The sequence below is a fragment of the Terrapene carolina genome, unplaced genomic scaffold (genome assembly GCF_002925995.2).
Source record: "Terrapene carolina triunguis isolate 2854851 unplaced genomic scaffold, T_m_triunguis-2.0 Scaffold194, whole genome shotgun sequence".
NCBI classification, from domain to species: domain Eukaryota; kingdom Metazoa; phylum Chordata; order Testudines; family Emydidae; genus Terrapene; species Terrapene triunguis.
The window spans coordinates 481,518-497,453 of record NW_020664545.1 but is presented as its reverse complement, the minus strand read 5'-3'; the positions used below and the strand labels follow the sequence as shown (position 1 = coordinate 497,453).

The 15,936-nt window shown below is 46.0% G+C and overlaps 1 protein-coding gene and 1 non-coding gene across 2 annotated transcripts; both read right to left on the bottom strand.

The window, feature by feature from the left end:
- Positions 1-2,572: 2,572 nt before the first annotated feature.
- On the bottom strand, positions 2,573-6,064 carry F2RL3 (F2R like thrombin or trypsin receptor 3). Its single transcript, XM_024194257.2, has 2 exons — positions 5,752-6,064; positions 2,573-4,338 (listed from the first exon to the last, which is right to left on the bottom strand). The coding sequence occupies exons 1-2, from the start codon at positions 5,840-5,842 to the stop codon at positions 3,260-3,262; spliced, it is 1,170 nt and encodes a 389-aa protein (XP_024050025.1). The 5' UTR covers positions 5,843-6,064; the 3' UTR covers positions 2,573-3,259.
- A 1,842-nt stretch (positions 6,065-7,906) lies between these two features.
- Positions 7,907-7,980, bottom strand: TRNAI-AAU. The gene has a single exon. It is a non-coding gene; the product is annotated as a tRNA-Ile (tRNA).
- Positions 7,981-15,936: the final 7,956 nt, after the last annotated feature.

The following is a 15,936-nucleotide window of genomic DNA, read 5'->3' as shown; positions in this document are numbered from 1 at the left end:
AAATTCCCTGCTGTAACTACAAGCCAATGCTGCTTCCTGTATTCCAATTACTGTGCTAGGGTTCACCATTCCCTGGTACCCTTAAGGCTAGAGAGCTCTTCTAGGTTAGTAGAGACCCTATGCATCGTCTCCTGGCCAGAACACTTCTTGTGTCCTTGGCACCTGCCATCCATTTGCTTTTCCACCCCAAGGGTAGAACTTCCTTTGTTCCTAAGGACATGCTGGCAACGCTGTAGTCTGTCTCCCCCACAGCCAACTTCTTGCTGCAGTTAAACAGACTGCTTATTTAAGGAACCAAGGAAAGAAACATACAAATACAGACAAGCAGCTGCTACTTCTCCCCTTCCTCCCCCACTCCCCCAGCAATGATAAGGCAGGAAGGCCTTATACCTACAGGTAGGTTCTGCTGGGAGTAATTTTATGCGTTGGAGTCCATGTTTGCCCCAGTTGAAGACCCAACTATTGTGCACACTTGCATTCTCTCTTTCCCAGACTCACTGTCCCCATTTTCTATTATCATAATTCTCTTATCAAGGCAAATTAAATTCTTGTCTTTCCCTCCCTCATCAAAGAGCTGGTTTCAGTACATGTTCCATCTGGGAATATGTCCCCTGTAAGCCACTGGGCCCAGGGTGGGGGCTTCACACTCTAGGTCATTCACAGGCTTATACCCAGTGTCGACGCTGTGGCTTCTCAGTCACACACCTGTCTCTGAGAGGGCTAAGAGGACAGAGCACTGAGGGTCCACCCCATCTGCATTGTCAGGATCAACTCCTCAATGCTATTTGGGGGAGAAGAGAGAGATTTTTAGCCCAGAAAAAAAAACAGGGTGTGGTGGCTGAGAATGAAAGAGGGCAGACAAGCAGTGGTGTTTCCTTTGGGCTTTGGGATTTTTGCCAGTTTGGAACCATTTCTCTCGCATGCTTAGAGACAGTCTTCTCCTTTCCTCTGACAATGATTCAACATGAAGGGGAGAGAAACTCCAGTGAGTCTGTGAGATACAGAAGCGCCTGTTTATACCAAGGTACTTTGCTAATTAGACTTGATAGCTCTCTCTAGTTATCGATGATTTTGCTTGTAATCCCTCCAATGAAATTAGTATTTATATCTGTAACTGTACATGAATATTATCAGGAGCAATCATTACCATGGTATTTATTTTAAAGCAAAAGTTCTTTTGTTCTTTCTTGTCCACACATTCCTCCTTTCCCCCTTCTTGATCAGCCTCAATAGACAACAAATAGAAAAAGATTCAACCAACTTAAAAATTGAGTTGAAAACAACAGCACTTGCTTTGCTGACATTGATTCTTCAATGCACAATAATTTGGGTTTCATTATTGTGAGTAGATTGTCAATTTAGAAATACATCTCTGTCAATTTAATGTTAAAAAAAACCCTTCTGCTCAGTTTTTGTTTTCTCATGTGTGCTATTTCTGGTGGAGTGACGATAGCCCTGGTTCTTGGCCTAACTCCATCATATCTCTCCTGCGTTCAGCAGCTGGTATTTTCTCAGCATTCAGAGTATTGCACCTATAGGAAATAGGCTCTAGTTTTTCACCAAGAATATTTAAAAAACCCCACAAAACCCAGCTTTGTGATCATTTTTGTTTTCTTCGCACAAATGTTAGTATGAGTCCAGAAAAGGGGTTGTTTTAGACACTGATGAATATTTTATTAAAAACTGATTTCTAAAACAATTCTGTCTTCCTCTCCTCTCTACTAATATCTGCCTCGTAATACTACAGGGGGAGCATACTGCAGGGCTGTGGCTCTAAGCTTTCTCTAAGCTACCAGGTATACTGTTGCACAGCGCGGAGAGGGCAACAGTAATACACGTATCAGCAGAATCAAAGTATTCAACGGTTCTAAGCAGTTTCTGGTGTCCCATCCATTTCTGCTTCATTGTTTGCCAGGAGGTGCCTTCAATTTTGTTTTGAGGATACAGTGGCTGTAACTTGTCACATTTGCAACACATTCCTGAATCCAGCTGCAGGCATGGTCAGCTATTTTAGTGGGTGTGGTGGGGAGGTTGGGTCTCAACAGAGGTTACACAAAAGAAGTGTGGGATTCCAGTGTAGGAGTTTTCAATACTTCATTAATATCCTGTCTTGAAAAGACATGAAAATCCTTTTTCCTGGGCACAAGCTGGGCTCCCTTCATAACATACTAAAGAGAGGCAGTTCGCTTCAAAGAAATAAATGCTGAACAGCAGAGCATTTTGCGTAAAGGGAATGGGTGGATATTGTTTGTACATTTCTTACCAGCAGTGGGCTGAGGATTTGCAAAGTGAGAAGCACCTTATTAGAGAAGCTGACAGTTCACCTCATTCACATAGAATAATTAGCATCAAACAATGCATCTCATGTGAGGATTTCACTGCGTTTTACAAACATTAATGAATTTAGCCTTAGTATCCTCTCCATTTTACAGCTAGGGATACTGAGGTGCAAGGAGAGTAAATTACTTATTTGAGGGCACAGAGCATATCAGTGGAAGAGAGAGAGGATGGAATAGAATCCAGGAGTCCTGACTCCCACTTTCTCTCTTACTCTATAAACTCTTAATTCTGGCAAAACTCTCTACTTCCCCTAAACGTACTTATTTTTGCTGAAATAGGGATAAAGTTGACCTTGCTAGGAACAGGAGACTCTGGCATTTCCATGAATGAGGGTTTACCAAGTCAGGTAAGAAGATTCTAACTTTGCCTGCGTATGGACACATGCTGTGTGCAGAGCAACTACCTGACACGCCAGCCAAATGGTTCCGTGCACAAGATGTGTGGGCTTAGAGGCTGAGACTAGTGTGTGAGTGGCTTTAAGTTGCCCGGCCTCCCCCCCCCGGTCAGTTTGCTCGGGCAGGTTTTAATACTGGGCAAATGCATTCCCAAGCTTCCACTTTTCCCTCAAATGCTCTAGGTTCCTTCCCCCAGCAATCTCTGCTATTATATATAGAGTCGACTATGCAGCCTGCCTATAGCACCCAGTGAGCATAGTAAGGGGGCAGAGCAGCCGTATGGGAAGTCATATCTGCTGTCCCTGTTACAGGTTAGTATGCATACAGTGGTCACCATCTCAATTTGGGCTCCAAGCCTCTTAGGACTTCGTAAGGACCTGATGAATTCAGTCTTAAGAATCTGTCTCCTTCACCTCCCTGCCTGCATTAGCTTCCTACCTAGACTATACCTCAGAGCTCTAATCCGTGTCCGAACCTCAGCTCTGGAGCAAGCAGATGCGATGGGAGTGAGGGGTGCCAGCTCCTCACACCAGGGACTGTGAGTGGGAGCTCTTCTGAGGGAGAGTCTCTTTAGAGGTTTTCAGCGATGTGATGGTTCGCTTGCTGCGGCTGAAAATTCTCTGCCTCACCTTGTCTCTGAAGTCCTCAGAGACGTAGTAGTAGACGAAGGGGTCAACACAGCTGTTGAAGCTGCTGAGGGCCAGGCTCACCATGTAGCTGATGTACAAGTCCCCATAGAGCTTGAAGCAGTTGCTGGAATAGTGGACAAGGAGAAGGATGTTGCTGGGTGTGTAGAACACCACGACTGTGAGCAGCACGAGGACAGTGAGCTTCATGGCATATGCGTACCTCTCTCCACTGCCCAGCAGGATCCACAGCACCGAGCAGTGGCTAAACAGCATCACCACTAAGGGGACAAGGAAGCCGCAGACGATCAAGCACACAAAGTAGTAGTAGTAGTACTCAGCCTCCTCATGCCTGGGGAGAACATCATGACACAGAGTGATGTTTGCCTTATCCAGGGGGTAGGACTGCTGCAAGAGGGTCAAGGGCAAGGTGAAGATGGCAGTGATGAGCCAGACACTGAGGCAGGTGCAGGCAGCAAAGCCTGGGCTGCGGAAGGAGCGTGAGAAGAAAGGGTGCACTGCAGCCAGGTACCGGTCAACACTGATGCACATGAGCAGTAGCACGGAACAGTACATGTTCCCATAGAAGAAGGCAGTGGTGAGCCGGCACAGGCCCTCCCCAAAGGGCCAATGGTTCCCCAGGAAGTAATAGGAGATCTTAAAAGGTAGCACCAGCACCAGGAGCAGGTCAGCTGCAGCCAGGTTCATCAGGAAGATGGTAGAGGTCAGCTTCTCGATCCGAGTTGCTAGAACCCAAAGGGCTAGCCCATTGGCTGGCAGCCCCACCAGGAAGACAGCAGTGTAGAGGCAGGGGATGAGCCACACTGTGACTGCACTGCTCAGCTGAGAGCGGGAATCCTCATGGATGGACAGGTAGGTGACGTTGCCACGAGTCACCGTCTTTCCTGGGATGGCCCGGGGACACAGTGTGTTTGCCGATGTAATCACTTGCTCGTTGGTGCTGTTCTGGGAGTAATCTAGTGGTGCAAACGTAGTCTGTTACTGTTCATGCAGGGCCCAGCATGCTTGCACTTTGCAGGCAGGGCTGGTGACAAGGTTCCTGCCCCAATACCCCCAGGGGTTTGCATTCTAACAAGACAGTGTGCCCACCACAGAGTGCGGGGGCTGGGAAGCAGCATGGATATTATTCATTGCAAATACTCCATTGGCTGGTTCTGTAATTAGCTAGAACCCCTTAGTAAAACAAAACAAACCCCAACTAGCAAGTCTCCCTATTTCAGGGCTGAACATGACGGTCTAAGGCTGAGAGGAGGTTCTGCTGAAGTTTGCCCAGCTACTTCACAGCAGGACAACCATGCTAATGGCTAAGGTGAGTTCTGGGGTTGTGGGGAGGGAGTTTAGTTCCAATTAGAAGAGTTCCAATAATGAGTTCCAATTAGAAGAATTTAAGGTCTCTGGCTGTCATGTGACCTACCATAAGCAGAAAATGTAATTGGTGCACAAATTAACTAAACAGCAGAAGCAAAAGTGCAAAGGACAACCTCAAAAAGCAGATAAATGTATCTCATTCTGAGAAAGTTCTAGTTCCTTCCAGCAGCTCCTGTTCCTTCTCTCCAGAGCCCAGTTACTTTGATCAGCCATTGTCACAAGTCCAAGGACCCACACAATTCCTTGGAGTCATGCTGTTTCTCACAGCTCGTGATACTTCTGCACTGCCGCTCGTGTGTAGCTATTGGTTACCTGGGGATTGAGCACCACAGAGCACTGGGATCTGCCACTCAGGGGATACAGGTGACACAGATTGAGTCAGCCAGAAGTAACTCCATGGATGGCAAATTCCAGCAGTCCATATCGGGCTCTTTGGCAAAGGCAGAGATGTGTCTCTCCCAGTTGTTGATCTTTGATTTGTGCTTAGAATCCTGACCTCACCTCTGTGAAATCAAATCAGTTCCTAGTGGCAGCTGATGGTACTCTGTGCCACTGAACAGCTTTGGCTGGGGTCCAATACTAGGTTGTGAGCTCCTTGCACCGAGGCTGATGTCCATACAGCGCGTGGCCTCTACAGAGCTATTCCTGAACCTATAGCACGAGCAGTACTGCTCCACATTAAACAGGGGGGTCAGAACAAGAACAAGGGGCAGGAGCTGCTCCTCAGACAAGGCTCAAGCTCCACAACTGACTTTTGGGTTTCTCCAGTTTCTCTTTTGTTCCCCCTCTGACTATTAATTCCTCCCCACTTTTCCCTCCCTCAACAAACACCTTCAGTGTCTTCTCCTTCATTAGATTAGCACGTTTGCCCATCACTGCTGCTTTTGTCCTTTGCCTTCACAGAAAGTGCTTGCTTGGGAGCCACAGAAAGATGCCAGGGAGCAAAGGGAGTCCCCTTAATGAGCAGTAAGATTTTCACCCCGAGATGCCCACTCACTCACCATCATAGTCCGGACTTGCCAAACAGAGTCCCCAGAGGCTACACCACAGTACAAGCCTGTATGATAGAAATTCACACCAGGAGATCTCCATGCTGTGAAGGGAGCCTGTGAGGTGCTGCTCTGTTCAGAGCTGCCTGGGGAAGGCAGTATTAATAGCCCTGACTATTAATTTCCTGTTCCCGGCCCTTAACTCACGGAAACACTAGGCTGGGACTCCACTGACTTTTCCTGCAGAAAAAAGAACAAAGGATATTGAGAGCTGCCAAAACACTCCATCTGGGTCAGGCCATGTGACGGTTCTTGGGTTCCCAAGACTGAGAGTCACCTTGTTACCCCCTGCCACCAGCTTGTGCTTAGCTGGGTGTCAGTTCCTTAACACCACTTGTCTCTTAGCCACTCAAGCACACACTCCCCTGGGCTATGCCAGCCCTTACTTTGCCTTGCAGGTTAACAATAGGTCTACCTTTTGTCTAGCCCCTCATCCACTGAACACTACAGAGATACCAGTTCTGCTGTTTCTAAAGGAACTTGTAAAACTCAGCTCTGTACCAGCACTTTGGTTAACATTGCAGCATGGAGCTATATTTACTGTGAAAACAAGAATGTTTATTATCAAAGTCTAGAGATTCAGGCTATAGAGACTAAGGATATTGGAAACAAATGGTTACATTTAAAATAAAATCATAACACTTTCTAGAGACTAAACCTAAGAAACAGGTTAACCTCTTGTCTAAAGAAGTTTTATCTCACCCAAAGTTTTCTTCTAGGTTGGCTGAGATCCCATTTCTATTAATGTAAACGTGCCTTATTTACCTCCTACCTGCAGGATGAGAGGAGGGCCTCTTCTTTGCCTTCTACATATCCTCCCCCCCCCCCAAAGTTCATTGTCTTTGCACACAGACAGGATAACTACACTTGGCTTGTTTTTTGCTGCCTCCCGGTTGACGTCACATCTCTGTTGATTTGATACATAAATAGGCATTCATTGGGTTAGTTTACAATGCTTAACTTACATCCTGACAAAGAGACAGATGCATAAACATCTCTTGTGTGACAGAAATATGTTTTATACTTCGGCTGGTGACTGATACCTTGATGCATATTTTCAGTATATATACACTTCTTACATTGTATGTGTACATATATTTTACAATGAAATTAATAACCACTGTGATCCTCCCCCTTTCATTTGAGACCTCACATGACATTCTTTGGTAAACTAGAATGTACAACCAGCCTCATGAGATTCCTGTAAGTGCCTTGCCAGATGGCATTAAGGGGTTCTTGGGTCACAGCCCATGTCTGTGTCCAGTGGTTTGTCTCACTGTGCTGTGCGGTCTGAGCATAGAGTCATTTCTGATGTCAGCAAAAGGCTACAGACAGACTCATGGCTCTTGGCACTGCAGGGCCCTCTCTCATTGTCAAAGCTAAATCCTGGTTCAAATTACTCTAATTTGGGCCTGCTCCAGAATATTCCTGGAAGTGACAAGTATGGCCACCTCAGAGTCAGTTCAGAATATAAACCCATACAAACAGGATCCGATATCTCAACAGCCCCTGGCGGCTGCCTGCACCTCCCATTTTTTCTCCCAGGCCTGAAGAAAGAAGTTTACAGTCATGGCACACCAGCCATCGGGTCTCGTCTCCTCTGGATTCATGACATTTCCTGGTGGCTCAGTGTCATCCAGCACACATAGGGCCCTGCTTCAGGTAACATTTTGAAATGCATGAGGGCTGTCCCAAGAGGCAGGGCCTCGCCCTGCTCACAAACCAGCCCAGGCTGAGTGGCCACCTGGAGTTTTATTGAGGCTGCAGTCTCATTTCAGGGCAGTTGATAGTTTTCAGCATGTTCCACGTGAGACCAGCTCCCAGGCTGGTTAGCTGGCCCTGCTGTTTGTCCGGTCTGTACCTGCTCCGGGTTAAAGAAGGGATAGAATCATAGACCATCAGGGTTGGAAGGGACCTCAGGAGGCCATCTAGTCCGACCCCCTGCTCAAAGGGGAACCAATCACCAGACAGATTTTTGCACCAGATCCCTAACTGGCTCCCTTAAGGATTGAACTCACAACCCTGGGTTTAGCAGGCCAAGGGTCAAGCTACCGAGTTATCGCTCCCCCAAAGAGTAGAAGCCACCCTCTCCATCCAGCACACAGAGTGGCCAGCATAGGGCTTGAACCCGTGACCTTGGTGTTATTAGCACCACGCTCTAACCAGCTGAGCTAGCCGGCCATTGGTCTCCCTGGCTCCTTTCCTGAGTTCACTGAAGCAAGTTATTGAAAAACTGTGTGTGAACCCAATGAGCTATTTTCATTTGAGTACGACAGCTCCAGCCCAAAGTGCTGTAAAATATAAACAGCCGCAGCATGATCTCGGAGTTTGATGGAGGCGTCGTGCTTCTGCTGATAATTGTCAGGAATGCTGAACACAGCCCCACCAAAGAGGAAATGGTGTCTGTCCGACAAGGATTCACAGGATGGCTCTGTAGCTGGTGAGATAAAGCTGAATGTCAGTGACTCTCCCCTAGGAAGGAACTGTGCTTCCAGAGCCCGTTACTCAATAAACCTGCAGGGAGGCCTAAGAGCTCTTCCCTGCTAATGAATGGTCTGGAGGAACAAAAGGCTGTTACTATCTATATGATAAAAATACTATGAGGGTGACCCATTTTACAACCATTTACAGTAGCATAAGGGCCCTTTGGGGATCTGCCAGGGCACGTGACCCTGTCATTTCCCACCAGATATTCCCCAAGCTCTGACCCTCCTCTGCTACTTAGGCCTTGAGCGCTTTCACTGTTCAATACTTTAAGCCCCCTCTGTGCTCTGCCAAGTCCTTACCCCACATCTATGGGGGAGTCCCCAACCCATCCCACATCTTTCAGATAAATGCAGATCATGTCCTGACTGCTGCAAAACAAATGGCAAAATCCCCGCCCAGACTGCTTTACCCTCCCGTGAGACGGACGACAGTGAAGCAGGAGGACAGCCCAACATTAGGTGACACTGTCTTAGGAGCAGCAGTGATGGTTGGAGGCTCTTGCCCCACCACAACGCTCTTGCTTGCCTGTCTCAGCAAGGACCTAAGCACAGGAGCCGCAGTCCTGGCAGTAGGAACTGTGAATTTGGTTTGGCAATATGACTGATGGCTCATTTCTTTCTGGTTCGCTTATGAATGGCCTCTTCTGTGAAGGTTGCAAATCCGAGCCTGGCTGCTGTTTGATGAGATTCCTCTATTTCAAGGAGAAAATTATCCTATTTCCTTTGCTTTTGCCATATTCCCACATCCTTGGGCTGAGCGTGTCCAGAGGTGGCGTTCCACTGGGCAGGGAAGATGCAATGTTAGATGTTTTGCTTTTGCGATTCTCCCAGGATTTATGAACCATTACAGAATGACTCATGTGACCACATATTTTCCATGCCTCAACCAGGATCCTTTTCACGCTCTGTATGCAAAAAATTAGACATAATCAGTTTGGATAGTGTGCAACTCACAGCCCTGCTTTCTATGGCCAGGTCTCTGGGGTGGAAAGGGAGAGGTTACTTATTGTTGTATCCTTTACTTTGCAGATACTGTGGGATTGTTACTGATTGTTTAGATGCAGACCAGATTGTTTGAACATTTTAGTGACAGAGGTTTCCAAGAGATGCTAACAAGCAGTGACAGTCTTGTGATCCCTGCCTGTGGGGGGACAAAGCTGATTTTAAGGCAATTCATTGTGCAATTGATTATCTCCAGGTACAAAGAATACTCTTGCCCCAGAGATCCCAGCCTGTGGGGATACATGGGGAGAGCAGGCCAGGGATTGTAGAGCTATTGAAGAAAATTACGAAGGAGCTACCCCAGACTCAGATTTTCAAGGGTGTGGCAGATCTAATGCAGGAAAGAGAAGCCAAAAGGTTATTTCTCATCCCAAGACGCCCATTTCACGTCTCTAGGGAATGTCAGTTTGAACCATTAGATATCAAGGTAGAAACCTCAGTTCAGCTGAGCACCTGCCCTAACCTAAGATGATGGTTGTAGTCTAGATACCAGGGGCAGCTCCATGGCTTTGCAGACAAACGTGTGGATTATTTCCACTAGCATCAGCATAACCTCACATTTTCCATGAATGCGGCTCTGGCCCTGCCTTCCCCAGCCACTGAATGTCAGTCACATCCAACTTGGAACCACAAGGCACAGGAAGCCACTGCTGTGGCTAATTTATAAATAGAAATTATGGATCTTTTAACCATAAGCCTCTCATGGTGCCTCAACCAAGCTAGAGAGATGACCTGCAGCCTCTTACTGACACTCCCCTCTGACCATCTGACCAGCCTCTGCTGTGGCATTGGTCACCAGCTACAGCCACCTTCACCGCTCCTTTAACCTCCCTCCCGCAGTCCCCTGTCACTTCACACATCAGATTCCAGCTTTTCTTTCTCACCTTCAGGGCCCTCCACGACCTTCCTGCCTCCTCTCATCCCCTTCTGTTACCCCAGTTACTCATCGGGATCTCACTCCATACTCTTTCCTTATAAGCCCCCATGCTTTTCATGGTCCTTCCTCCCCTCACCACTGGCAAAACTGAAACTCTCTACCCCTTTTCTACCCCCCATGGCACATCTCTAAGTCCCTGCTCCAATTTCACTTTTGCAAGGAGCCTTATAGAGAAGGTGGTCTTGGGCATGTAAAACGTTCCCTGTGTACTACTTTGTATCAGCCTCCTTGACTGCTTAGGCCAGTGATTTACAACCTGTGATCCGCGGAACCCCAGCAGTCCGCAGACTATGTCTGAGATTTCCAAAGGGGTCTGCACCGCCATTCTAAGTAGTTAGGGCATCTGCAAATGAAAAAAGGTTGGAAACCCCTGGCTTAGGCTGTGACTCTGTGGTCTTTCCCCAGACACCCTCCCCCATCCCACACCCAATGCCCAACCTGCAGCTGCCTATTGATTGTAAATGCCTTGGGACTAGGATTCAGTCATTCTCTGCAGGGTAAAGTGCCCTGCACAGCTCTAGCGCAGAGTAACTAATAACTGATCCTAAAGCATGCATCACCCTAGAACCACGGTCCCTGTTCTGACCCAAACCCACCAGCCAGCCATTTGTCTTCACTCTGGTTTGCTGGATTTTTTCCCCAGTATTCAATAGTTTCCAAGGCCAGAAGGAACTATTGTGATCTAGTCTGAGCATCTGTATACCACAGGCCATAGATCCCCAAAATAATTCCTAGAGCCAATTGTTCAGAAAAACATCCAATCTTGATTTTTTTAACAATGTCAATGCTGTAAAATCCATCACAACCCTTGGCAAGTTGTTCTAGTAGTTAATTACGCACCATTTAAAAATGTATGCATTATTTCCAGTCTGAATTTGTCTAGTTTCAACTTCCAGCCCTTAGATCATGTTATGCCTTTCTCTGCTAGATTGAAGAGCCAATTATGAAATTGTTGTTCCCCAGGTAGGTACTTATAGACTGTAATCAACTCACCCCTTCATCTCTTTGAAGCTAAATAGATTAAAGAACATGCCTTATAAAGATGCTCAATCATTCTCATGGCTCATCTCTGAACCCTCTCCAATGAATCAACATCCTTGAATTGGGGGCACCAGAACGGGACACAATATTCCGGCAGCAGTTGCAGCACCAAATACCAAAGCAAAATAACCTCTCTACTCCTACTTGAGACTCCCCATGTCTACTCATCCAACGGTTGCATTAGCCCTTTACAGTGTTGCTGTAAACTCATGTTCAGCTGATTATCTACCATGACCACCAAATCTTTTTCAAAGTCTCTGATTCCCAGGTAGAGTCCAGGCTCCTATAAGTAAGAACGAGAGGCCATAGAATGACACTCCCAACATAACTCTCCCCAGGAAGCCGCTCCAGGATGTAGGCCACTGCTGAGTTGTTGCTGTTCAATTGGCATTTCCTTTATAGCATTTACTTCTTGTAGCTGTTGATATGGCAACAGGATTAGACATGTAAACTGACCATTCGTGATCTCACTCCGTTTGAACTGAGGACCCCATCCAGGTCCCAGGCAGGTAGGGTACCCAGATGGATGTATTTAAAGGAGATGGGAAGAGGAACATGGTAAATATAGAGGCCACAGACCTGCAATAATTTGTGTGACCCTCACCTACTGAAAACTGCAGCAACCTCAGTATTCACTGCTCCTTGATTGGGCATATCTTATGATGTTTCCCAAAGAGCTAACACTCAAGAAGCCAAGGCACAGTAAGTATAACACCCAGTAGGCTCTGGCTTTTAGTGGAGCTCTTTGGGGGCAGAGACTGCCATTTACCACCTTTTTGGAGCATACAGGACCTTGACCTCTACCCACTTCCCTAATACAAATGTTTAGAAAGAGTAAAGCCCTTGTTCGTTGCTAGTGTCCTTTACCTTGGATGGGAGCTCACAGACTTTGGCCTTGTCTCCGTGGGGGAATAATTCCTGGTTGGACTCTATTCTAAAATAAAAGTGATTTTATTGTAGAATGATTACTCTGGTTGCAAAGCAGAGTAATTGTCCCAGTGCTGTGTCCAGCTAAAGGAGGCGAGTTATTCCAGAACCGTCCTGCAGGTCAATTTCCTGGCTGTAGACACAAGGCCTTTGGGATGGGGCATTCCCTCCCTGACACAGACACTTCCAGATGAGGTGGGTTTCTTGGCAGCACTGACTGTGCAAAGCAGCTGCCATTTGGGGTTCGATCAAACTCTAGAATTCACATAGGGTTGTGATTGCAGACCAAGCTGTAACTTACATGGTAAGTGCAAGGTGGAATGGCTGCCTGATTTGATTAAGACAAAGTCACCTAGCATTGCACTGGAGTTGACTACTGTGTGTGAAGGAATAATCCCATTTTACTGTCCGGGGGAGGAGGAGTTCCTAGGTCATTCCTGCTTGCTCACGGGCTCATGCACTCTGCTAGGAGTTTGCAGCATATAGTACAGGAACATGTAAAATAAAAAGCGAAGTATTAAACAGAGTCCAGCTACTCCCTTTAGTGTTTCCCATTTGTTTGAATTAGAAAATAATTCATGCCTATTTCATCCAACTATCAAGAAAAATATTTTTAAACAAATTTTGTTCTTTGCCATTAAAGTTGCTCACTTGATGAGATTTCTGTCTGAGCTCAGCCTGCACTGGATGATGTCAGGATCTGGCTGTCCCTTCAGAGCGCCTATTCCCTCCCTTGTAGCCTGGGGGACATTTTCTTTGTAAGATGGCCAAGATTTCTGAGAGGAGGCCTTTGTATAAAGTGTATTGTGTCCTCACAGGCACCAACCCTGTATTTTTTTTTGTCAAATTATCCCATGCAGTTTATGCATCAGAGGATTATCTATAGGAGAAACAGAAAAACAGCTTGTTTCCTTGAGAGCAAATCATACACTGAACAAAAAAGGACAGTTCCATTTTGTTATGGCAACTGAAGTATTGAGAATGATGTAAAGGAAACTCCTATCAGATCTGGGTCACATCACTGCAGCTTCCTTTGCAAAAATATACATTAATTCTTTTGTTCGCTAGAGCTCACTGGGAAGAGAGTTACCTCTGTTATTATGCAGGAATTTGGGAAGGCCAGAGGTGACAGGCTATTTTCATGATTGCAGTTTATTGCAATAAATTTAAGCACATGTTCCAAAGACTTGTGAACTGAAGTAACTTTATTGAATGCCTCTTTTATTTAGCTTCAGAGGTTAATTTAGCATGTAAACTCTTAGGGAGCCAGGATCGGATCATGTTTGTGCAGCACCTAGCACCATGTGGGTGCTGCTGGAAACAAACAGTAGTTTGTGCAGTGAGTTCTGCAGAACTTTTTTTTTTTTTTTAAAAAGTCACTTTCCTTTAAAAAGCTGCCTTTTCATAGAGCGATTGTGCCACCTCATGGGCTCTTTGCTTTCTCCATCTCAGGCCATCTTTGCTTAGCTCTAACAGAGCCTTGGCAGCCTACACTAGAAAACAAAATGGCTAGCAGGCAGGTTCCAGGAAGGCTAACCACATCTCATTTTACCGAGCAGGAGCTGCAGAAGAGTATGATTAAAGCTCCCAGATACTGGACTAGAGAGATGGGCTCCAAGCAGACTGGACCTGGACTCAAAAATACTTTAATTGCATTTAGCACTTAAACAAAACACAGTATATAATGTCTTTTTTAGGGTCTGAGAGATACTAGAGGATCCTGCTTGTAGCAGCGCTGCAACCAAGTGACATTTATACTTGCAGCATTTTAGTCTAATAGGCAAGTGCTCAGAGGAGGAAATAATAGAGAATATAACTATTATAATACACAGCAAAAGGGGAGACAATTTTAGTCTGTTCTTTCAATACCAGATCTGTGGTAATGGCCACGTCTGACCAGGAAGAATGATCCAGTCATAATGTACCACCCAAGGATTCAGTAGACCTGGGTTCAATTCTCTGCTCTGCCACAGACTCCCTGGGTGGCACTGGTCAAGTCACTAATCTCTGAGCTTCAGTTTCTGTCTGTAAAATGAAGCCAATAGTACTTCTCTACCTTGTGATGGTGTCCTGAGGATAAAAAACATTATGAATGTGAGGCGCAAGGTATTACAGATAGCCAGACGGGCTGAAGGACACTTGTTTTGTGATTCAGAGACTCAACCTTTAAGGCCAGAAGGGACCATCATGATCTAGTCAGATCTGCTGCCACAGAACCTCACCAACCTACTCCTGTAATAGTAACCTCTGGCTGAGTTACTGAAGTCCTCAAATCTTAATTTAAAGACTTCAAGTTACAGAGAAGCCACCATTCACTCTAGTTCAAACCCCTAAATGACCTGTGCCCCACACTGTAGAGGACGATAACTTCCCACCCAGGGTCTCTGCCCCTCTAATCTGGGGAAAAATTCCTTCCCCACCCTGGATATGGTGATCAGCTAGATCCTGAGACCCACCAGCCAGACACCTGGGAAAGAATTCTCTGGAGGAGGTGGTAGGGCTCTGAGTTACTACCGTGTCCCATCTCCTGCCGTTGGGGATATTTGCTAATTGCAGTCACAGATGGGCCACTGCCATTGTAGGCAACCTTATAATACCACCTTCTCCATAAATGTTTCAAGCTCAGTCTTGAAACAAGTTAGGTTTTTTGCCCCCACTACTCCCCTTAGAAGGCTGTTCCAGAGCTTGACTCCTTAGAAACTTTTGTCTAATGTAAAGCCTAAATTTGTTGGTCATTTATATCCGTTTGTTCTTGTCCCAATGTTGGCCCTTAACTGAAATAACTCCTCCCCCCGGTGTTTATCCCACTGATGTATTTATAGAGAGCAATTATATCTCCCCTCAGCCTTTGTTTTGTTAGGCTAAACAAGGTAGCTCCTTAAGTCTCCTCTCATACGGCAGGTTCTTCATTCCTCTGAGCATTCTAGTAGCCCTTCTCTGCACCTGGCTCCAGTTTGAATTGATCTTTCTTAAATATGGGAGATCAGAATTGGACAGTATTGCAGATGAGTGGTCTCGTATCATCTTATACAATGGTAATAACACTTCTATATCTCTACTGGAAATACCTTGCCTGCTGCATCCTAGGATTGCATTAGCCTTTTTCACAGTGATGTTTCATTCATGCAGACAATGGCTAAGATTTTCAAGCTTGGGTGATTTAAAGTTAGGCACCTAAATCATCTCTTACACTTAAAGAAGTGGCCTGATTTTTAGATGGGTCGAATGCCCCCAGCTCTCTGTGAAGGGCACATTTTGGCCAGAGTATTTAAAGCCAAATAAATGTCTCCACTTCTCACTGGCACTTGAAAATGAAACCCAGAAACCATGGCACCCTCACCTTTGGGGTAGACCAAGGAAAGTCAAATACTCAAGGCACCAGCCCCTATATACAACTGCTAGTCAGATCCAGAAAAGCAGTGTTTTTATAGATGAGATAAGTAGAACGGTTGGCACTGGTAATGGAGTAGCAGCGAGAGCCTCTAGTCTAGTCACTCAAAACCAGCCCAAGATGCTAATGGCCACAAGTTGTTTCCTTTTTGAGGACAGCCTATTGGCCAGTATTAAGTGAATTGGAAGTCTCAGTGCAGGCGACAGCAAACAGATATCCAGATCACAAGGTGGCACTGGCTGTCCTGCACCTGCCTTTACAGACATCTGTATAGCCTGTTATCAGGCTGTTCTAGAGTTAGAAATGAGTCTTCAGTCTCCAGGGCTGTCACCAGCTCTAAACTCACTTAAAAC

Coding starts and splice junctions, on each gene's coding strand:
- F2RL3 (XM_024194257.2), bottom strand. CDS start 5,842: ATGGAGATCTCCTGGTGTGAATTTCTATCATACAGGCTTGTACTGTGG. Junction 4,339..5,751: donor GGCAAGTCCGGACTATGATG/GTGAGTGAGTGG, acceptor TTGCACCACTAG/ATTACTCCCAGAACAGCACC.